General features: G+C 37.5%; 1 protein-coding gene across 1 annotated transcript; it reads right to left on the reverse strand.

Annotated features, from left to right (window-relative positions):
- Positions 1 to 1,489: 1,489 nt before the first annotated feature.
- LOC142337190 (cathepsin G-like) lies at positions 1,490 to 24,427 on the reverse strand. The gene is made up of 6 exons (XM_075386322.1): positions 24,300 to 24,427; positions 13,052 to 13,079; positions 11,020 to 11,327; positions 5,771 to 5,864; positions 2,326 to 2,587; positions 1,490 to 1,800 (listed from the first exon to the last, which is right to left on the reverse strand). The coding sequence occupies exons 3-6, from the start codon at positions 11,270 to 11,272 to the stop codon at positions 1,534 to 1,536; spliced, it is 876 nt and encodes a 291-aa protein (XP_075242437.1). The 5' UTR covers positions 11,273 to 11,327; positions 13,052 to 13,079; positions 24,300 to 24,427; the 3' UTR covers positions 1,490 to 1,533.
- Positions 24,428 to 24,917: the final 490 nt, after the last annotated feature.

Below are 24,917 nucleotides of genomic sequence, written 5' to 3' on the forward strand. Positions count from 1 at the left end.
CTGGGGAGAGCAAAATGACATTTTGGCCGCTTTAGTTTCTACCATTCTATGGTGGCCTGAAAAAATTAAAGCAACCGGGAAAAGGTTTTAATCTATTGGAATAACGACTTTTGATTTCTCGCTCTTATTTACAAGATGCAGCAAAACATTTCATAATCAGTTTGTTTAAAAGCATTTTTTTCATTTATAGTTTTGAGCTTTGTACGATTTGAAGTCTGGGTTCTAACGATTCCTTTCTGATACTTTCTGATCAATCGCCAATAGGATCCAAACGTGGGAAAGATTAACATGGTTTTTCTCATAGAGAATGCTTCTTAGTTAAATTTTATTTCAGTTCATTTGTAGAATTTCCACTACAATTAAGCTACCTGCTTTCATTCAATCAACTAATGTGGCAATATGGCCCAGCTGGGATAACGTCTTTATCTTAGGAATCGAAAAAATTCTTAAGTCTTGGCAGTTTGCCAACTGCTAAGTTAGACTGCAGTGGTGCACCCGGGTTGACCAAACTTACCAACCATAAAAAGTTACCATTATGGTCCATAAAAGTCCATAAAAAATTCCGTTCTATGAACTTGCTATGGTTTGTAAGTTTCCATAATGGCCCTTTTTATGGTTGGTAATTTTTTATGGCAACTATAAAAAAGGTTAAAGTTGCCATAAAAAAATTACCAAACATAGAAAGGGCCATTATGGAAACTTACCAACCATAGCAAGTTCATAGAACGGAATTTTTTATGGACTTTTATGGACCATAATGGTAACTTTTTATGGTTGGTAAGTTTGGTCAACCCGGGAACCAAAATGTTTATGACATTATGCTCAATTTACATTTGCTATGTTGCCATTATGGCCAGCTCTATGTTAAAAAAAAGTACCATCATGATCCGTTCTATGGTTAATAATGTGCCATTATGGCCAGTTTTATGGTTGGTAAGTTACCGTTATGGCCAGTTTTATGCTGTGTAGCCTGGCTCCGTTGTTCCTGTATGTAAAGAAGCAGAAAACATTTCAAAAAATTTGCGGGATTTCCAAAAAAGCAGGGTTATGACAAGACTTTTGTTCGACCCATGAAAAGAGACCATACTTGACCGATGAATTTTCCTTGGCTAGATTGTTCTCGACCCATGAAAAGACATTGCTCGACCCAAAATGCCTATAAAAAGACCATGCCGCAACCAAAATGTCTATGAAAAGACCAGACTGGACCCAAGATGCTTATGCAGACTTTTACTCGACCCATGAAGAGACCACGCTCGAACCGAATGCCTATGAAAAGACTTTACTCCCCCATAATATTCGTGCTCGACTTTAACAGAGTGCTCGACTGTGTAATTGTGTTCAATTTTGACCCCCCCCCCCCCCCACTAGACTTTTTTTAGTCTTTTCATAAGTCGAGGTCTAAACCTGGGAAGTGAGATTTTTGGTTTCGATTTCTGTATGTATGAACAGTTCAAACTCAAAGTTTTCAAAATTTAAATTATTGTGTTCGTCCATTGGATGCGAATTTTAGAGCATATTTGAGTAAATTTTCTAATGATTGTTTTCTGGGCACGGCCTGTTATAAAGCTTCCTCTCTGTAGCTTTGATCCATGTTTTGTATGCGGCAACTCGAACATTAATCGAGCCAGAGCCATCACAACTCAATGTTCCTCGAGAAACAATGCCATATTGACATTCGTTTTTCACCTTTTTGTTCTTTATCAAAATGGGACTACCGCTGTCCTGTTTGCACGAATCCATGGGTATGTCATTTCCGTTTGAATTTGGTGTGTCCATTAGGCAAATTTTTGTCTCTTTCTAGAAAGTTTCATGTAGATAGTCAGTTGAAATTATTTGGATGTAAATTAAAACTTAGCTTGACATGTCGACCTACTAGTATACGTAAACGTTGTTTATTAATATCTCCCTAGTATTAATACAACGCTTGCGCATACTCCCCCCCCCCCCAGCTGGTAGATTGTCACCCTCCATAATTATAATATTTATGCACCGCTGCACCTTTTATAATTGATAAGAATAGTTATCAGCACAAAGCACAAATAGAAGCGTTTAGCGTAATTGTTCACGCGTGGTAATGGAAACAAACTGGAGGAAACGCCGGAAAAACTTAAAATTTACCTTAATGGTGTACAGGTAAGTATTTTTTGGCAAAATTGTACTGGTAAATTTTATCTGCTCATGGCCTTACCTGCACACTGTTCAGGTTAATTTACCTATACATTATTTAGTGCGCAGCTCCTAACCTTGACTGAACTTTCTTTATTTGTTGATCTCGCGCTTATAAAGTAATGATTTGTGGTTATGCAGAGATTAGAAACTTTCATCAAACAGTCCCATTGAACCGCAGCTATTCGCTTCATTGTATTCCTGCTGCTCAGCAACTTGGAGAAATTCTGGATATTTTGCTTTATGTCTGGCAGAATTTGGCGTGATTTGACCCAGGCCAACAATTGTGTATCTATTTGCAGTGCTAATTTCGTTGCTTTCACAGGTACGAAGAGACGGCAGTGTTAACATCTTCCCATTTTTGCCCGAGCCACATAATCTAATGAGTGCTATATCATTCTGAATCTCACCGTTCACTCTAAACAGTTTGAAGAATGGCAGTTTTTTTATATACCTGACTCGATCAAGCTATTAAACACTAACTGGAAAAGCATTCTCTATGAACGTTTTCAATTGCTCTCGAGTTAAAGTGTGAAGCAATTATTGTAGTCATGTGTCAACATTTTTGCTTGACTATTTTATTCATTCTTTTTGGTCGCAATTCATGATATGTCTCGTTTTTTTTTCTATGTTACGAACATCTGATCATTCGCCCGGTAGTCATAAGCGGTTTTTAGTCATAGCCGTTTAGTCATAAGCGGTGACCACTACTCAGCAGCTGATTTTGTGTTCGGGAGGTCTTTTTTAGTGCATTCTATGTGGGTTTTCAGGTCAATTACATAACAATTTTCCTGATCATCAATTACTTACATCATTCAGTAAAATAATATCTGCATCTTTTTTTCTTCTTGATTGAGAAATCAGATTCTAATTGAAATTAAATCGGGTTTGCGTGACAATGCTACTTGAAGGACATATTGTGCTGAAGTTTGATTTTTCTGCTATTCTATCTAAACCAATTTTCAAATACTAATTTTTCATGTAACATTACCATAAAAGTATAATGCTTGGCAAAACTCAATTTGGACAAAAACAATCTTGGTAGGACGAAAAGAATCTTGGTTGAACAAAAACAATGTGAATTCAGAGCATCATTTTTTGTTGTCTGGTAATCTTAGGTGTTTACTTGATAACATTTTTTCTGCTTTTGAAATTGTGTTAGCTCGATTTCATTATTTCAATCGAAGTACTTTTCTCAGGGCAATTTTTGTCTAGTCTAAGGAAGTAAAAAAATAGACTTATTGCTATACTCACTCGCGGGCTTGGAACATTATTTGCAAAGGTAATTGCCAAACCTCCTGGTTTGCTTCCTTTTCATCCAATTTGAAGAAAAATTGCACGTATGTTATAGGTACTGATTCTTTTGTGCTCTATTTTGTTCATCTTCAGGAGACTTGTTTCAAAATATCTCCCTTATCTCCCCTTACAGAGTTAATTTTCATAGTTTGTGAAAATGTTTTTAATTACTATCTATTGTACGCAAAACCTATTTCACAGAACTATCCATTGTACCCAGAAAAGCTCTTTTATCCGCTGAATTTTTTCTCGTTAATTTTTAAGACTAGTTTTTTTCGATATTCGATGAGAAGTGGTCTGTCTAACCGGCAAATAAAATAGCGAGTTAGTTAAGAAGAACCTATCATTGTGAAAATCACTTTCCAACATTGGAACAATATAATTTATTTCTTCAAAAATTTTCAACAGGTGTCATATTTGGAAATAACAGGTGTCATATTTTATTTTCTTTTTCTTTTTATTTTCTTTTTCTTATTTTTCTTTTTCATCGAATCAGTATTCTTTAAAAAATAATTGGCGCAGAAGAGTCCTTCGTTCAATGTTGTGTCTTCAGTGTTGACAATACGGGGGATATTTCAACTCATGCTCATCAAAACTATCACTCTCAGGCAACTACCATGCAAGGCACAGATTTGCATGAATTGCCTGGTTTCATAATAATCTGTGCGTATACTAATTGAGATATTGAAAACATTCTCATTGACCAATGAAATTTTTGCAGTTACACACATACTCCCGCCAACCAGCACACACATACACACGACCTCACACACAAACCCGCACACACGCACACACACGCACACTCTAGCAACTACCATGCAAGGCCCAGATTTGCCTGAGTTGTCTGGTTTCATAATAATCTGTGCGTATATACTAATTGAGATATTTAAACCATTCTCATTGTCTGATGAAATTTTCGCAGTTACACACATATCCAGGCATCCTGTACACACACTTGCTCGCACACACACACACACACACACACACACACACACACATACGTACGCACACAAACCCGCACACAGACGCCCACACAAACACACACGCGAGCACACACACAAAGGCGCGGACACACACGCGCACACTCTGGCAACTACCATGCAAGGCCCAGATTTGCCTGAGTTGTCTGGTTTCATAATAATCTGTGCGTATATACTAATTGAGATATTTAAACCATTCTCATTGTCTGATGAAATTTTCGCAGTTACACACATATCCAGGCATCCTGTACACACACTTGCTCGCACACACACACACACACACACACACACACATACGTACGCACACAAACCCGCACACAGACGCCCACACAAACACACACGCGAGCACACACACAAAGGCGCGGACACACACGCGCACACTCTGGCAACTACCATGCAAGGCCCAGATTTGCATGAATTGCCTGGTTTCATATAATAATCTGTGCGTATACTAATTGAGATATTGAAAACATTCTCATTGACCGATGAAATTTTGGCAGTTACACACGTACTCCCGCCAACCAACACGCACACACACACACACACACACACGCCTACACACATACACAAGCACACATACACACATACACGCATACACACACACACACACGCGCGCACAGACACACGCACGCACACAAGCACAGACACGCACGAACACGCGCACACATAACGCGCGCACTCACGCGCAAACACACGAGCACACACACACACACACACACACACACACACACACACACGCACGCACTCACTTGCACACACCTACACAGACACGCGCGAGCGAGCACACACATCCACACACACACACACACCCACACATATACGCGCATGCACACACCCGGACATACACACACAAACACATACGCACTCTCACACACACACAAACAGAAATATAGATACATATATTTGTACATAAATGTTTTTGGGAAGGTTCAGGTGGAGCTCTGTCAGCCTTAAATACTGCTTTCAAAGAGTTCTCTGTTATTAGTTGCTTTTTTGGGAAGTAATTTTAATGTACTTTTTGAAATTAAATGGGCTCCTGTCCATTAAAACTTGTGTTTTCCGACAAGTTAATTAGCAACTCTGCTATTTGAAAATTCAACTTTTAACTCTCTTTATTTGTCGTTCAGAATGTACATAAATATATCTATGTACATATGTGTGTGGCACATCGTATAGAGGCGTGTCTGAAAATCAATGCGACTTTTTCGTGAAGAAGGTTAACAACATTATTTGTGCCAATCAAAACATTGTGAAGACAATTTATCACAAGCCAGCATTAGAACAAAAAAACTCATTGGGTCAGCAAAACTAATATTATCTGTTACCTATAATCTTTATGAGATTCGTGGGGCATATTTCTGTAGTACTCCAATTCCGGGTTTTGTTCATGGAAATGTCCAACTGCAACGGCTACGCTGTCTGAAATCATAATTTTACTAATTATCAGCAGCAAATGTTCCTCAATCGGCATCAGTCCTTCTTTTTTAATGAAATTAACGGAAGAGGCACGTTATAACAAAATAATTCAATCAACTTGAGATAATTTTCCGGCAGTATTTCTGCTAAAAAAAGATGTTTAAAATGTTCATTTGGCTTATGAACTGACCCTTGCTCGACCCATGAAAAGACCGTGCTCGACTTTATTTGGCTTATGAACAGACCCTTGCTCGACCCATGAAAAGACCTTGCTCGATTTTATTTGGCTTATGAACAGACCCTTGCTCGACCCATGTAAAGACCGTGCTCGACTTTATTTGGCTTATGAACTGACCCTTGCTCGACCCATGAAAAGACCGTGCTCGACTTTATTTGCCTTATGAACAGACCCTTGCTCGACCCATGTAAAGACCGTGCCAGATCGAAATCAGGGTATTGGCCAGAGCGAAGTATGGGCATTGGCCAGACAGAATAGACCGAAAGCATGGTATTGACCAGACCGAAAAGACCGAAATCAGGGTATTGGCCAGACCGAACAAACCGAAATTTGGGTATCGGCCAGACCGAAATTGCCATTGGCCAGACGGAAGGCGCGACCCAATTTTTTCCAGACCATTGGGGGCAGTCGCACCGGACCCCCCTGTCCGCGACCCAAGTCGGTCTGGCCAATACCTGTCTTGGGTCGCGGACTTCATCCTTGGTACTATTCGTGTACAACTATTTTCGGGGTTTTAAACGTCTTTTGCACGCTGTTTTGTATGTATATGTACACGAATGGTAATGTATGTGCCTCTTCCACTAAAATATGAATTAAAAAATACTGAGATTGGAGGCCGATGAACTACCATTATCAGACTACGAGATAAGACAAACAAAATCAATTAACAACAGCAAACATCAATCAAAATCATAATGATGTCTTTTTAAAAAAGAATTTAACTCAATAATGAAGTTAAAATATAATCCAACAGAGCCTTAACTCGGGCAAGTAATCTTCACTTCACTAGAGAAGATATGGGACTTGTTTTCAATGAAAATAGATAACAACTCGACAAAGGAAAACAAAGGCAATTTTCAAAAAATGCTTTTGTAAAGCAAATATTTTCAAAGACATTAAAACTATTACTTATCAGCTGCAATAGAAATAGATTCAATTATCCCTCCATAGGAAGCCATTGAGAATATCTCATATGACTTCAAAAACAACGACAGACACAAGCAAATTTTAAAAATCAATTAAAATTCGCAAGAGAACGGTGACGAAGCCGTTAAAGCATGCTTTTCTTTACTGAAATTGCACCTTCCTGCGACGCCAATGAGACGTAATTAATGCGATAAGTCGACAAGATGACAAAGTACACCAAAACGAGAAAACACCAAAAGTCGCATTTTCAAAAAATTATAGTATCAACGCCAAAAAATAAATAGATAGCATAAAAACAACCATTTTCACTACTGCCGTTGCTAAGACTCAGCAGCTACAAGCTTTAAAAAATAAGATTTAAAAATTGGCGAGGCTCTAAATACCATGATTTTTAAAAACCAATTATTTTCCAAAGTCATAACAAACATGAATCCAATGAGGGCAATACCGAAACTAAGCTTATTTTTAACAGGGTCTGATTTGAACAATAATGGGCCACTCAGCAGCTACAAGTTCAAAAAAATAAGATTTAAAAATTGGCGAGGCTCTAAATACCATGATTTTTAAAAACCAATTATTTTCCAAAGTCATAACAAACATGAATCCAATGAGGGCAATACCGAAACTAAGCTTATTTTTAACAGGATCTGATTTGAACATTAATGGGCCCTCTTCAAAAAATGACTGTGAAAAATTGAACAAAGGAAACTCAAAAATTGACCAGTACCCAAATCTCCCAAGATCTCCATGAACACACGTTTGTCAAAGCTATAAACCCATCAACCAAAACAGGAAATCAATGAAAATTTTTGAATATGTCAAATGAAATATTTGTACTTGTCATTACGGAGCCTTTTTGAATATTGAATATATCAAATGAAATATTTGTACTTGTCATTACGGAGCCTTTGTTTTGAAGGAGAAGGGCAAAATTCAAAACTTTGTCTAAATTTTTTGAATAGATTTATTTCGCAGTCCTTAAAACCATTGTGTATCAACTCAAATTTTTAAACATGATCAGTTAAATCTTCATAGAAGACTAAGTAGACCTCTAGAGAAAGATACCTATCATTCTCTAAAACTTGATATAACACTACGAAAAGAACTATAAGACAAAATCCGAGAAATAAGATAATTTTAGCAAAAAAATGGTGTCGGAGACGTTGAAGCGGCCATGAGCCATTCAATAAATACATTAGATAATTTCAATTGCGGATTCATTCAACGCCAATTGAATCTGTCATTCTTGAAGAAATGCAACACGACAAAAAAGAACAAAAAATTTGAAAGTATCCTAAACTAAAAAAAACTAAGGAAACCCGCGGTTCTAATGCCATAAAACCATTAGTTATTACAAAAAACCGCTGAATAGACGAAATTTTTACAATGAGAACTCGATATGTTGTAACAGATTAAGCCTTGAGATGACAGAGTTTAAACAAAAAAAATGGTAAGATCAAATTTTCGTATGTTATTCATAGATGTTATTTAAAATTACAAGAGCCATCACGTATCAATGGACACCAGTGGACACCATTGGGCCTCATTTATTCATTAATAGAATCTGATAATTATTGCTGATTATAAGATTTTGTCGAAAAAAAACCATGATCAGAGCAAAACAACCATTGATATTGCTGCGTATCCATTAAATACACGTAACTTACCGAAACTTTCTTCAAAATAGCTAATTTGAGAATATTATTATATAAACTATAATGAGCATTTTGCATAATTATCGAGTTAGTTTTGCGCTGTTTTTAACGATTTGATCTTTCAGCAAAATCGATAAGAAATTTGGACCAGAATTACGGAAATAAAGAGCAAAAACAACAGAAACCAGCCGATTTTTCCCAATATTGTGAAGATCGTTTTTAACCCAATTTTGCGAGCTTCATTTTAAAAATCCCGAAATAAAAAAAATGAATCAATATTCTACGCTTAGACGGCCTTTCTATTGATACCTTTCTCAATTCTCTCCGAATAATAGATCGATTGGTCAAAAATGACTGAACAGTAAGAAAACTAGTTGAGCATATAGTTCCTCCTCACTAGGGGTTGGGTCGGAATAGAAATGTCTATGGAAATTGATATCTGAAATAGTTCTCAATTAATAAATTGCAAAGTTTCTCATGTCATGGTTTAGTCGTAACGAAACTGTTGACGTGGACAACATTGTCAAATGTTTTTTGTGCACAATGTTATACAGTTTTTCTATAATAAAAGCGATAAGTAGTTATTAAGGCCAACAATTAGCCAATGGTATTTGAGATCTAGCAAATTATACAAGATTGATCTGGTTAGTAAGCAAAGTGGTAGATGAGTAGTCAAGTTTGTAGGAGGTTAGGGGTTTCAGTCTCAAAGACAGAGGTGTGAGCGTCGGGTTCAGGTAAGATATACGCTTAGACACGCCAAATTGTGTAAGATCTATTTTTAGAAACGCAAAATTATTTAAGATCTACCCCAAAAACGGAAAGTTCAATGCATTCACCGCAAGATAATTTAAGAAAATTGCGGTACCTTTTCCAACTTTTCATTGCTAGTTGTCGCTTATCTTACACAATTTTACCAAAATACCTCGGCTTGGGTATTTAAAAACACTTCCGCTGTTAGGCGACAGACAAATTTGTTTTTTAAAAAAATAGGCAAGATTGAGCACACTACCACTGCTTTTCACTTTTATTAAGTCTAACTTTTATTTTAAAATTTGACCTGTGGAAAAGAGTGAAAATTTGGAGTTTGTATGCACGCTAAGAGCAGCTCTTTGCCATGCCATGCATAAATCGCTGTAATTGACAGTATCCACAGAAGTTTTATAGGTCCTTGACTACACGCTTGATTTTTTAATCTTGTCTTACTTTGTCAAGAGAAATCATTGATTGAGCTAAAAACTGTTTTATTCAGGGCATTGTTAAAAAGAGTTGAATAACTCGCATAATATCTTGGTATGAGTGTACCAGTTGAAATTTGTAGTTTTTTTATTCAATCTATACTAAATAACTGTTCTATGATCCCAAAATGCTATTATTGAGTTGCATGTCAACTTATACTAAAAATGAGCTGTACGTATATGGAAATACCCATAATGACCTTTCTTGGGAACCATATCCAAGAACCATATATGGTTCCATATAGGCCATATAATTTCTTATATGATCTTGCCATGTTTGCCAAGATTGTCATATGTTATTCTCACATCGTATCCGGTATGCAAACTATAGCGTTCTTTCAACACACAGACACCGCTTATAAAGCTGTCTCAACTTTAGGCGCTTTGCACGACTTATAGAATATTGGTACCATATATGGTTCAAATACGATCCATGCAAGGTTCCTTTATGTTCCATATTCGGTTCTTACACGGTTCTTACATCGTTCCTACGTGTGCTTTTTATAATTCCTATGTGATCTACCGTTCTTACACGGTTCATGCGTCTTTCATACATCGTTCTTACTTGTTTCTATGAGGTTTCTTGTTTTTACATTGTAGGTTTATTGGCTAAGTGATTTGATAACTCATAGATTTTAGAACTCCTGAAAAGTGTTTAGAACTCATGGATTCCTTGGCAACCACTGGCAAGACTATAGATTTTTATGGTCTTGAATATGGTTGCCAAGAGATAAAAAATTCAACTAACTGATATCGCTTTCCGGAAGGCTTAATGTAGTCGCACGTTGTTCGTTTAACTGTTCTGTATTTTTTTCGTATTTTCAGCTGTGACTTATATGGTCTTACATGGAACCATGAATATGCATGGTCTTGGGTGTGGTTTCCAAGATATTGTAAGCTTTATTTTTTTATCAAGTGTTTTGATGAGTTTTTCTCCACTCAGGGTGCAATGATTGTTTGTTTTAAGAGCTGTTCGAGTTATGTTTATTTTTTTATTGACAGCTATATAGTTGCCAAGTTACCATAAACTCCATATATGGCTTTGATGTGGTTGCCAAGAATGGTTTATGGTGGTCAACTAGGGTATGGAAAATAACACTTACCAACATACTCCAAGCAATGGGCTGCTGTTAAAACGTATGTATCGTGAATTACTGCTCCTCCGCACACGAAATCTTCACCACTCTGACTCACATTAATAATACGAACAAAATAGCTTCTCGGGTCAGATCTTTGACCACTGATAATACGGCTGCTAAACTCGGCATCTGCAGCTAAAGGAGATATATCCGAGTCCTTAAGATGGCCCTTCAAAGCCATAAACATGCAAATAGAAATAACGTAACAGAACTTCATCTTTATTGAGCTGGAGAGTTGTATTAAATTAAGTGACCTGCTGGTTTTCACTAAACTACATCAAACAATCAATATTTCTTTTGAAGGTCAAGCCAGGTGCTTCCCAGGTTAAGGTCCTATACAAACAACCTCCGATCACACCCACTTGGGTTATGCACACTGCCCAGGTTGAGGTCGCGCTCGAAATTGCCTCTGATCAGACCGTCCCAGACAAGTGGGACCTCTGATCAGACCGTCCCAGATCGAAGTGACCTCTGATCAGACGAGAATGCGCTCGAAGATCATTGTGCGCTCGAAGTGCGCTCGAAGCCGCCTCTGATCAGGCGAGTTCCAGACCGAAGTGACCCCTGATCAGACAAGTTCCAGACCATTGTCCAGACGAGTTCCAGACCATTGTCCAGACTAAAGTGCGTTCGAAATAGTCTGATCAGAGAATGTTTTTAAACATGAACAAATCTATTAATATCGTTATAATATACTCATTTCATCTATCATTTTATCAATCTTATATTCAACTAACAAAAATAACCAATCCTGAAAGTATTGTTAATGAAAGTGAATCGAAAAAAAATGATCAAAAAAATTACTGAGTATGCCATTTTTTATGCTTTTAACTAAAAAAATGAACTTAGACAGCTCTGCATAAAAACGTCTTGATCTACTTTGATTCAAAATCTTTTCTTGAGGGGACCGGCAGTTGTTATCAGCTGGAACCCTTGGTTCTGATCAAACCCATCAGATTTTCAGATGAAGTTCCGATGAGAATGCTGTTTTATTGTTGTCTCTTACCCGAGACAACAAAAGTCAGTAAGAAAACAAAAACAACTTGAAAAAAATGTCGCTCGAATTGGTCTCTGGTCAGACTAGTGTGTGCTCGAATCGGCCTTTGATCAGACTTGTGTGCGCTTGAAACTGCCTCTGATCAGACCGTCCCAGACCAAAGTGACCTCTGATCAGACCGTCCCAGAACAAAGTGGCCTCTGATCAGACAAGTTCCAGACCATTGTCCAGACAAAAGTGCGCTCGAAGCCTTTTCCAGACCATGTAATTCGAGCGCACCAGGAACATGTGTGCGCTCGAAACTCGTCTGATCAGGGGTCATTTCGGTCTGGCCACCTCGACCTGGGTGGGGCATAGTGCTACCCAAATAAGCTCTGAAAAGTGTTATAGTTGCACGATAATCTGGACAATGGTAGCAAGAAAGTCTGATCAGTGCCCAAAGTCTGGTCAATAGTCACCCCAAAATCTGATCACAGAGCAAAAACTGACGGTTTTCATTTATTTGCAGTTTATAACACTGTTTCTGGTGACTAAAAAAATTTCCGGCATATGGATATGATTTCTGTTAACATGCTCATAAAATATTTCTGCCCTAACGTCAACAAGATATAATATCTTATTCAAATTTAAGTTGGATTCTATATGTTTGAATTTTATACAATTTCCCAGTGAGTTTAACATGTATTAGAGAATTGTCTGATCACAGGATGAAGTTTGAAGGCGGGTAAGATCAGAGGGAACATTGACCGCACTAAAGTTGCACAAACAATTTGGGCAGCACAAAAGTCGCTCAAAAAATTGAACATGGTTGAGCGAAAATCCGATCAGAGGCCAATTGTTGTCTGGCATTGTCTGATCAGAGGTGGCTACGGTCGCGCAAAAATCGCACTATTTCTTGAGTCGCCCGAAAGTCTGATCAGAGATCGCACGAAATTCTCATTTCGGGCTGGCACAGACCCAGTCTAATGATAAGAGGTGGCTTGGGTCGGTGACCTTTACCTGGGTTTAGTGTCCCATCCCGTGTGTCCTAGAATGTACTGACAAACAGTATATTAGAAAAATTTTGATGTCGAAAAAATAAAGAGTTTAATCATCAAATTTAGAGCTTTTAATTGATTTGCTGATGCTGGTTTTTTAGAGCTATTAGTTTTTCAGTTATAAAAAGTCTTTACTCTTTTCATAAATTTCATTTCAACTGATATGAGATTGCCTGAACGTAACCGCAGGTTTCTCTATGACGAAGGTAAAATGGTTGAAAAGTTCCAAAACAAATCAACTACCAAAATCAAAGGCAGAGGAACAGTTAACACATATAGAAATAATTTGTCAACAAAAAAGCTTGATTTTGATTTTAAACTCCTTGTAAGGAAACTTGAATAGGGTCGTGTTTCAAATGGTTGCGGAGTTTTAAGCTTAACATTTAAAATTTTAAAATTTTATTGTTCTTGACTATTCAAATTGATGCTGCAAAATTGTTTCTTACTAATATCTTGTTGTTTGACACAGCAAAACAAATGAAAAGGAGCTTTTTTGTCTTGATATTTTATTATTCAAAAATTTGTTTATTTTATCGCTGTTATGAGTATATTAAAGAGATAGAAAGGCAAATTAAAAATCAGGAAAATTTTATCAAGAAAGTAAGATTCAGAATTTTGATCGGGCTGCGTATCACCGGAAAACAATAGCGCCAAGATCTCACAACTCCGAAAGGCTTAGTTTGGTGGTTCATTCCCGTACTGTGCTCTTGGCTGTTCAAAAGTGTCAATTTTAAAACACTCCAACTAAATAACACTAATAACTAATTATAATAAAAATTATAGTAACTCCAGGCATCAGTTAGTATGCTCTCATGCACTCAAAATAACTACTACTATAACTTAGCCTAACACAAGCAATCACAAGGTTGGAAAAATAACCAACAAAGTTGTTTTTCAATTCAATTCTACAGTAATACCGTTTGCTGCCGGTACTCGAACGCAATCAACTTTCTGCTCAAATTATCCCTTGGCTAATAACAGACTGATGAACAACAGTCTAACAAAACTGACTCCGAGCTTCTGCTTGATCAATCAAGCAATTCTGCCAATTATATCGGTAACAGCGAATATTCAGAGCATTGCCCTCAATCGCAACGTTTAGGAACAGCAACTATTCAGAGCTTCGCGCTCAATGGCTACTTTCAGTAACAGCGACTATTCAGAAGTTCGCACACAATCGATCCGATAAAAATAACCAGCTTATAGGTCCCGCAGTGTGCTGTTAACGTCCAGTTGGTGCTGGGATATTGACTGCGAAAAATGGGGGGGATGGATAACTTCGTAGTTCCAACTGAAAAAAAGTTCACAGTTGACCAAAACTTAGGATTTTTGCAAAAGTTCAAATTCCTTCAGTTAATATGGATGTTAGCAAGTAACCGCAGCTTTTGCGTTACAAAGAGCTACACGATGGTTGAAGTAAGCTACCACTCAGCATAGAATGCATTTTCATATTAATCAGTCTAAGATATAAGCAAAATCTTTTATTGAATACCTGTCGCTTAGAAATAACGGCTTCCTGGATACGTTTTTATATTCTTCTGTTCTATATTTTTGTCCTCCCGGATAAATTTAACATCAAGAACAAATTTTTATCAGTAAAACTGTAATAAAGGTTGATGCTCAACATTCAAACAGAATCCTTATGAATTTAGTTTTCGTAAGGGTTATCTGCACACAAGACACACTTCTTAAGGCAATCTCTTTCTCAATGTCGGTCTTGCCCGCTTGGTGTAGTCGTTGTAACTGCTCAACTGATTGTTGGTTCGCTCGACAAGTTATTTAGGAACAAACTATTCAATATTCCAACCCTCAAGTTAAGTGCTTACACATTTCTTTCCCGGAACGTTGTAGAAAGGTCCCGAAGAGTTCTCCCACCGATGGGCCCCACTAAGTGTTTGAAATTTTTCTTAAGAGTTGCGCATCAACTTTGCTATCTCACTAAAAGAACTGCACGAAACTCAGCGTCTGTTTCAGAACACCTCTGATATCTTTTGCATTTTTGTTCATAAGTGCACCCAAATTAGCCAGTTCGTGACTGGTTAAAACAAGACCTTACACGATCTGTCCATAAAGGCCAACACCTGATGCGCTGTGTAATCCCATCTTGTAAAGAAACCTCTCTTTAGTCGCTCTACTTTCCGTGCCTGCAGTGATCGTAAACGGCTGATCTTTATGTGTCTTCCGAGCTCTCTTGTCACAAACTGTTCTGCATTCTCTATCTCTTCTTGGGAAAATAATAGTCGTTGACGAGCATTTGTCGCAGATAGAAACGGGAGTTTATCTTCAACTTTCTTTCTTTCTTTAATATTCAGTTTATTTCAAATCTTGCTCGTAGCCAAATGGCCTTTTTAAAATTTGCGGCTAAACTGTTTTACAGGTGTTGTGACACCACTGTTTCTTTGCTGCTTATTTGTTTTCTTTTTTTGGGTCCAAGTTTGCATTCGCTTAAGGTTCAACTGCTCTGAAGGCAGCTGTTCACCACTTCGATGATTGTTACAGCACCGATGAATCATCTCTAACACCACGAATGATAGGAAAACAACTTAGTGAGAAAGAAGTTTAACAAATTTTACGAAGGGTCAATTGTAATTTATTAGCAGGCAGAATTCATCTCAGTGTTGATTGGCAAAAATTTGCTCTCAAATGTGTTGGAGAAACTTTTCCCTGGCTTTTTCCCAATCATGCTTACTTGCCTTTTACTCTGGTGACCCGTCGTCTCACTTGAAGATAGTTTTTCGGCAGCTTATTCGCCGATTTTTGCAATGTTGCTTCTCGTTTTCTTGGTTCTTTTTTGTCTACATCCTAGGGCAGCTATCTCTGAAGGTATGCATCCCGGTTGAAAATGCAGTCCCAGAGACCGAAATTGGTTCTGTAGAGTAGCAGTTGGGTTCTCAAGAGCGTTCGCTCTGACCAGAACGTTTCGCGGTTACTTCAATACAGAAACTCAATTCTTTAGGCAATCTGCACGAAGTGGATCTTTCAGCGAACTCAGGGGTGTTGTGGTAGGGACGGCGTTTTTTGATTTTCTAATCGCTCACAGTCAACAAATTTCCTTGCCGAGTATTAAAATAGGCGGACCGATTAGTTTTGTGCCGCAATTATATCAAGAAATCCCTCAGTCGTCCCTTAAGTTTTGCGAGTAATTTCATTTGATTTTGGGGTAGTCCTCTATTGTATCCCTGCGCCTTGTGGCAAATCGAGACGCGACAGTTCCATATTCTTAGTGTTTGAAGCCAACTGAGTGTCAAGGAGTCTTTCAGTGACCTCAACCACAGCATCAAAACCTTCATCCAATATTGCCATCTCAAAATTGTTTTCTTGTAGAAGATCATCATTAGGCGAGATCTTTTTTTCGCCATCAACCATTTATCTCAACAGGTAGCACTTCGTTTTGTGCCGCCCACCGCGGACATCGTCGATACAGTTTGCAGTATTATCCTGCTCGTGTTTTACACAGTTGTTTTCATCTGCAACAATTTTATCAAAAAGTAGAATATATGCAGCACTTCACACACTAAGTTTTTCGATATTTGACAGTTATCCAACGCGTTGGAAAGAATCTCGCTTTCACACTTCTCCTTCGACAAGCGGTGGCCCGTCTTTCCTTGTCTCAACCTCAGCTTTTCTTCTCGGGGAGAAAAAGCCTCAATATGTGCGTTGGTCGTGTACTCCTGAGTATCAAATCTCGAAGTAGCAAATCGTTGGTTCTCTTTCTGACTATGGATTGAGGCTCTCACTCCTTTTGTGGGCAACTGACCAGCTAAAAAAACAATATCTGAATCGCTTATTAAGGGTTCTTCGTTGTCAATCAGTTTTCTGTGGTAAAATGATGTTCGTGCGGTTGCTGCAGTTTTAACGTACAAAAGATTTTCGTCACCCTTTTTTTCGCTCGATTTTTTTGCTTAATTTTCTCCCAGGCAGCTTCGCTTAAGTCTTCTTTCTCGTGGTGGGATGGAATGTCGCATCCGTTTCACATACAAAGTTTTTCTGCTTCCATTCTAGCTTCAGTTGATCCTGTTTGGTCGCTTGATTTCGTTTCATCTTACCATCCACTATCTGCATATCGTTCAAGAGAATAGATATTCGGCTCTAGCATCCATTTTTCGGGTAATCGCTGGCAGATCTCATATGAGACACCCTGCCACTGTGCGTACACTTGAACGTACTCTGCGTCTACTTGATCCAGTTCTAGTTTTTTGCACCACTCATTCAATCGTACTGCAAACTCCTCAACCATCTCTTCGTACAAAACTTCTTCGATATAACTATATCATAAATTCTCTGCTATCTCTCTGACCAAATGCTTGCAGGTTTTTGCAAACAATGTATCGATAGTTGTTTCGCCCGTTCCGTTTATCATTGCATTCTAGTTTCAAACACAAATAATGAAATCGTTCAGCAAAATCCGTTACCATCTCGTAAGTATTGTGCTCTGGAAATGAGTTCGTGGTCTGCTGAATGACCTGCAGCCTCTGACTGGAATCGTTTAATGCTGCAATCTTCTGAAAAGCTTTTTCACTATTGCTTGCGAAAGGAATCCTGCATTTTATCTGGTCGTACATGCGTCCAAGTTTGCCTTCTCCTATGGAGCAGCTGCCTTGCAGGCAGCTGGTTGCCACTCCGGTGATTGTTATAGCACCGATGAATCATCTCTAACACCACAAATGATTGAAAAACAAGTTAGTGAGAAGGAAGTTTAACTAATTTGACGAAATTTGGTTGAACGAGCCAGAGTCAAATGGAACTTATTAGCAGGCCGAATTCATCTCAGCGTTGATCGGCAAGCGTTTGCGCTCAAATTTGTTGGAGCAACTTCTCCATGGCTTTCTACCAATCATGCTTAATTGCCTTCTACTCTGATGACCCATTGTCTCACTTGAAGATAATTTTTCAGCAGCTTCTTCGCCAATTTTTGCGATGTTGCTTCTCATTTTCTACCTGGTGCAGCTATCTCGGAAGGTATGCATCCCAGTTGAAAATGCATTCCCAGAGACCGACTTTGGTTCTGTAGAGTAGCAGTTGAGTTATCGAGAGCAGATTCTGACCACAATGTCTCCCGGTTACTTAAATAGAGAAACCCACTTCTTTAAGCAATCTGTACAATGTGGATCTTTCAGCGAACTCTGAGGTTATTGTAGGGACGGCGTTTCAATGATTTTCTACCTTTAACAGACGACAAGTTTAGTGTCGGACAAGTTAACCCGGCTTGCCGACTAGTTTCGTGCTGCATCACAATACTCATTTGTGTCAAGAGAACCATCCGTCGTCCTGTGAGTTTTCCCGGTAATTTCATTTGTTTTTGGGTAATCTGCTATTTTGTCTCTACCTGAGCCATGTGACAAATCGGGACCCAACGATTCAACCATTTTGTGGTTGGAAGCCGGCTGTGTGTAGGTAATATTTAATTGACTTCAATTATTGCATCAAAACCTTCACCTAATATTGCCAACTCAAAATTGTTTTTTGGAGAAAATTTTTATCTTCAATCGTTCTTTCCACAGTCTGTTCTTCGTTCTGTGCCACCCATTTGGCGTCGTCCGTACCGTTTACAGTATTATACTGCTCGTGTTTTAACGGCTGTTGAAGGTTGCCAGCAACCACATCTAATTTCATCTGCAACAGTAATTTTTGTCAGAAAGTACAATGAACGCAGCAGTTCCCTTACTGAGTTTTTCGACATTTGTCGGTTATTCAACGCGTTGGAAAGAATCTCGCTTTCGTACTTTGGTTTCAAAAAGCGTTGGCCCGTCTTTCTTCGTCTCAACCTCAGCTTTTCTCCTCGGGGGGGAGAAGAAGCCTCAATATGTTTGTTGGTCGTGTACTCCTGAGTATCAAAGCTCGAAGTAGCAACTCCGTGGTCCTCTTTCGAAGTGTTCGTTGAGGCACTCACGTCTTTTGTGGGCGACTGATCATCTAATAGTACAATTTCTGAATCGCTTCTTGGAGATTCTTTGTTGTCAATCAGCTTTGTGTGGTTCATTGATGTTTGTGCGGTTCCTCGAGTTTTAACGTGCAAAAACTGTTTGTCAGCTTGACTCTTCCATTTGCTTTTTTATGCTCACTTTTGCCCCAGGCGGCTTGGTATTTTTCCTCCTGGTGATGGGAGAGGACGTCGGATCTGTTTCCCGTTGAAAATTTCCTGCTTCCAATCTGTCTTTCAGTTGATCCGTTTTGCTCGCTTGATCTCGTTCCATCGCACCATGCACTTCCTACGTCGGTCATGAATACAGACATTCGGCTCCAGCACCTGTTTTCAGGTAATCTCTGTCAGATCTCATATTGGACACTCTGCCACACCCCGTATTTTTGAGCGTACTCTGCCTCTACCTGGTCCAAATCTAGTTTTCTGCACCACTCTTTCAATCGTATAGCAAACTCCTCAACCATCTCATCTGGCTCTTGAGGCTTCAGATCATTCATTTTTCTTGTCGAGTTTGATACCAGACTCTGGTTTTAGCTGTTCGGAGGAGGAGTTGGCTTTGTTGAGGAAAGTTGTTTCCTCCGTAAGGTTGCCAGTCTCAGTGGTGCTTAAGGAATTCCGTTGAGTCTCAATTTGTAGTGACCCTGCTGTTGTACCTTTGAATCACTGTTTTCAGCATCCTTGCGGGCTTTTGCGAACAATATATAGTGAGTTATTTTGTCCCTTTCCACTTCATTGATGCATTCTAGTTTCAAACTCCAATGATGAGCTCGTCCAGCCAAATCTGTTACCATCCTTTAACTATTTAACTCTGGAAATGCGCTCATGGCCTATCAAATGGCTTTCAACGTCTGACGGATATTAATCAATGCTGCATTCAGCTATGTTCACTGTGACTTGCGAAAGTCACTTTGCTAAAACCCTGTTCACTATTACTTGCGAAGCTAAGCTTGAGCCCATCAGCCGTAATCTTACGCACTATTCGCTCGAACACAAAGGCATCTCCAGACGAGGGTTGAAACACATCGTTATGTTGTCTGTTCATCTCCATCAGTCTTTCTTTCTCTTCGTCTGCGGCTCCACATTTGTTCGCCGCGTGTTCTGATCACGAGAAGAAATTAGACAAACAGTAATCATCCAAGCCGCAAGTTTTCATGCTTCTTTCAATCGTGTAACTTGAAGAAGATAGCCCACCCAGGAACGTCACCGTAAGATTCTGTATTTTGAATAGGCTCTTTATCACGGGCAAACAAAAGCGGCTAGATCTCACAATTCTGAAAGGTTTACTTTGGTGGTTCGTTTTTTTCTTAACAACAGTAGATTTCCCCTACTGCGCTCTTCTAAAACACTCAAATTAAATAACACTAATAACTAATTATAGTTAAATTGTAATAAATTTAGGCAACAGGCAATATGTACTGTTGCAATGAAAAAATCCACTACGATAGCTATGTCTAACTCAAAAAACCACAAGCTTCGAATAATCACCAACTTATTTTTTTCAAATCAATTCTACAATAATACTGTTTGCTGCCGGTACTCGAATGCAATCAACACAGCTGAATTTATTTCCCAGCTACTAACAGACTGATGAACAACTTTTTAACAACAGAAATAACTCCAAACTTCTGCGCGATCAATTAGTCAACTCTGCCAGTTAAATCGGTAACAGCGGCTGTTCAGAGCGTTGCGCTTGATCGCTACGTTTGTTAATGGCAAATGTTCGGAGCTACGCGCACAGTCAATCCGGCAAAAATAACATAGCCTACAGGTTTCCCAGGGTGCTGGTAATACCCAGTTAGTGCTGAGATATCGGCTTCGAGAGATGGAAAGATGGGAGGACGGATAACTTTGGAGTTCCAACAAGAATAAAATTTCACGATTGACCAAAGTTTAGTAATTTTGCAAAATTTCGACTTCCTTCAACTATTATGGATGTTAGCTAAAAACGTGAGCTTATATTTAATTGGTAAGCAACTTTTATGCGTCAAATTTTTTAAAAAAAAATGGCGCATAAAAGTTTAGTAGCAGTTGAAAATAAGCTCATCATGTAACACGTAAAAAAAGACAGAACATCTAAATCTGTGTCCTATGTTGAATGGAACGTTTGTTTCAAAAAAGAATTTGCTGAAAATATTGCGAATCTGTACAACGTCATAGCTTTTTAAATCCACGCTTGAGTTAAGATAGCATGTAGCCGAAGTGAATGATTAGTGTTGGGCACCAGAAAGGTAGCTGACTGAAGAATAAGTTGTTGAGTTGCAAATAAAAGTATTTTTATTCCGTTCAACTTTATATTAGATGAAAGAGCTATAAGGTTTTTACACGGGTTTTAAGTTCAGCAGCTAGTTTCAGCAAAAAACTGCAAAATAAGTTTTCCAAAAACTTTCTTTGCGTCGGCTCTTTTAAAAACCAGAGACTGAGTAATTTTTTTTATTGTAAAATTGTAGCCAATGGGCTCAAACCATAGCGATTGACAGTTTAGGAAAAAAATATTTTTCAGTCTAACTGAGAATTAGACAGTCTAATATGAAATATCATATTAGCTATGAGCATGTGACAGCCTTTGGAAGCAGATGAAACTATCAACAGGAAAACCAGCCGTCAAGCTAATTGTATCAAAAATAAGGCATTTTGTGTAATTCTCGATAATAAGTATGCCAAAAACAGGCAGAGCTATAAATCCGAGGACTCTTAAAATCTGCGGAAGTACAACTATCTCTCTTTTTGAGTTGATAAAGAATGTTACCACAGTTTCAATGTGTCCACTTCCAGCAAAATTTACAAAAAAGTGGGCTAAAAAATCATTTTCGGTCTATTTTGACAAAAAACGGCGGAATTTCACCAAATTTTGCAAATAATATTGCCAAAAAACACGGATCGAGCAATTCCGCAACCCTACTCTACCTTTTAAAATGAAATCAGTAACAATTTTAACATTTTTCACCAAAAAATAACGAATATTTGGAAAAAAAACTACTGAATTGTGAATTAAAAGAAGGTAATATCGTCTACTATTCACAAAATTTTGCACCTCGATAACTTCCTGTAAAAAACGAAAACCAAAAAAAAATTTAATTCTATATTCTACGCTGGAAAAGCTTTCTTATGATATCACTCACAACTCTCTACGATAATTATATCGATCAGCCAAAATTGACAGAGCAAAAAAAACATGGGAGTATATAGTTCCTACCCAACTGATGTGGGTCGGAACAATAGTGCTGTTAGAAAGTTTTAAACTAAAATCTGAGGTTAAATTTGAAGAAAGTTGCGACAGAGAAAGATTGCCCTAGTGCACTCATGTAATCTAGTTCTGTTTGAGCGTTCTTCAAATTAAACCTTAGACTTTTGTTGCTAATTTTCTGATAGTACTATTGTTCCGACCCACTTCAGTTGGGGAGAAACTATATGAACTCAAACGAGTGTTCTTGTTCAGTCATTTTTAGACGATCATCGCAGAGGGTTCTGAAAGGTATCAATTGTAAAATCATCCAGCGTTGATTTTCGTTTTCCACGGAGTTAAGAAAGTTTATATTTTTGTAAACTATTGACTGATTTTCTTTCCTTTTTTCACATTTGCCATATTTATACTCAATTATTGCCAAATTTACCTAGGATTTATGTTAAAATTTGTAAGGAAGGTGTTGTTGGTTTCACTTCTAAAAACAATTGAGTTTTGTTGAACTGTTTGATTCAATTTTTTTATTACAATTCTGGCTAAATCTTTTCAAAATTTATCCTTTTATGCCTCAAAATGGCACGAAATACATTACTGTAAAACATTTTCTGTACATTTACTGGATTAACACTCCTAAAAACTGCTGACACAATCTTTGTCTACTCCAATGGTAGCCAGTTTTACTCTTGGATCCTTTGAAAGTGTTCTTGAATTAAAACTTGCCCGTTTTTATACTTAAACTGGATAATTATGCAAAATGCAATTTCTGATATGTTGATTTTTTATTTTCAAATTATCGACATCAGTATTATACGGAGTAGTTAATTGTTTCTAATTACTGATGTTCTATAGATTATCTTTTTTTACTGCTTCGACACCGTGTTCTAGCAGAATTTTGTGGTTATTGTTTTTTCAATCTTCTGTAATCATTTGACTGGATTATATTCTGGAATATTGTAGATCCTATTGATAAACAAAGGAATCTATGTACTAATTTCACTTGATAGCTGGATTTTTTCTTGCGTATGAAATCAAATATTTTTAGAAAATGTGTAGACTTATTTTTTAGTGTTGCCCTGTGCTGTTCTGTTTTGCCTATTTCTTACCGAGTCTCCTTAATATATGTCGCATATCAAATCATTGGTGTTGAAGAAAACCATGATTGAACATATCGAAGTCTTTTTGTTTATTGGTTGTGTTTTAACGGCTTCGAAACCTGTTTTTTTTGCAAAAAAAAGTTTGAAATTTTAACTTTTGTCGTTTCATCATTCTTTTTGTGGACGTATAATATATGATTCATGACATGTCTTGACAATTAAAAGCAATTTTTTTTATTTCTGTTGTGAGATAATGTTTTATATCGATGCAGTTAATTGTTTTGGAAAATTACATTTGAATTTTTTTAACTTTTTCTTTTTTTCTTCCTTTTAACAAGTCTTGTTATTTAGAGGTCTTATATGTCATTATTGGTGTTCGAAGAAGGCACAGTTGATTATATTTTGTTTTTTAGCGATGAGATTATGGTTTAAGCGGCTTCAACGCTGTTTTTTTGCATTATTTTTTGAATTTTTTGCGTCTGAATTTGTCGTTTAATTTTGTATACGATTAATATATTCTGGATAATGACAGCTCTCAAAGTATTCGCATCGCGGTATAGATGAACATCAACTTGTATAAAGTTTGCTTTTGATATCTAATGGTTTTCATTATTTGAAATCATTTGTTTTTATGACAACATAAAAAACGTTTTTTTACTTAACAGTTTTTTATTTAACTTTAACTTTACAGTTAAGCCAAACTAGTGTATAAGTGGGGTCGGAACATTATGTGCTAACGCACATTACCGGGCTTCCTTGTTCAAATTATTTTCTTAAATTACGTGCTAATAGAAGTTTTGCAATTTTTCTTTAGCGTTTTTAATTATCGTCCAGCAAGATTTTTCTTGAAACTCTTGCATGGCGATAATGAACGATTTTTTAATGAACGAAAGACTTTAATGCAAATGATACCATAAAGAAAATTTGGTACTAAAATCTCAGTTCTTTGTCAAAAACAATGAAAGAGAAATGCATTGCAGGCGTAAAAATTTGTTAGAGAAAAAGTTCTTACCAGTCGCTATTAAGCTAATTATGTAGAATATAGAAAAAAATACTGAGGAGGTTGATATGTTTCCTGTTATTAAAAAGGTGTTTGTTTCCAAAAAAATCTTTTCAGTGTTGTTTTTCTTATCTTGTAACCCAGCCTGACCCAATCACCCGCGTAACGAGTATCAAGGATTTATTTAAGGAGTCAAAGTTAACGCAAAGTTTTGATAAAGTTGCTTATTTCTACAATCTTTGAACTTTAAATTGACACCGCTGACGCGTTGAAAGAAGCGTGATCCGCTATCGATCGCATTACGCTCAGACAAAACAATTTTTGGCTCTGTGTCCAAAAAATATAAATTAAGTTATGTTTCTCAAACTGATTCTGACCGCACTATACGTTTTATTAGTTGCTGCTAGGAATTAGGTGGTACCAAACGCTATAATGATCATCACAAATTACAACAGCATTATATCCCAATTGCAAGCAGTAGTTAACCAACTGTTGTAAATTCTAGTCATTTACTTGTTATAAGAAAAAGAAGGCGGTTGCTGATAGTAAATGGGCCTGTGGTAGCAGTATGTAATATGTAAAATTGTGTTGCAACCTTCTATAGCAGCTGTAAGCAATAATAATAATTTC

The sequence above is a fragment of the Convolutriloba macropyga genome, chromosome 3 (assembly GCF_964194025.1).
Source record: "Convolutriloba macropyga chromosome 3, txConMacr16.3, whole genome shotgun sequence".
Classification (NCBI taxonomy): Eukaryota; Metazoa; Xenacoelomorpha; order Acoela; family Convolutidae; genus Convolutriloba; species Convolutriloba macropyga.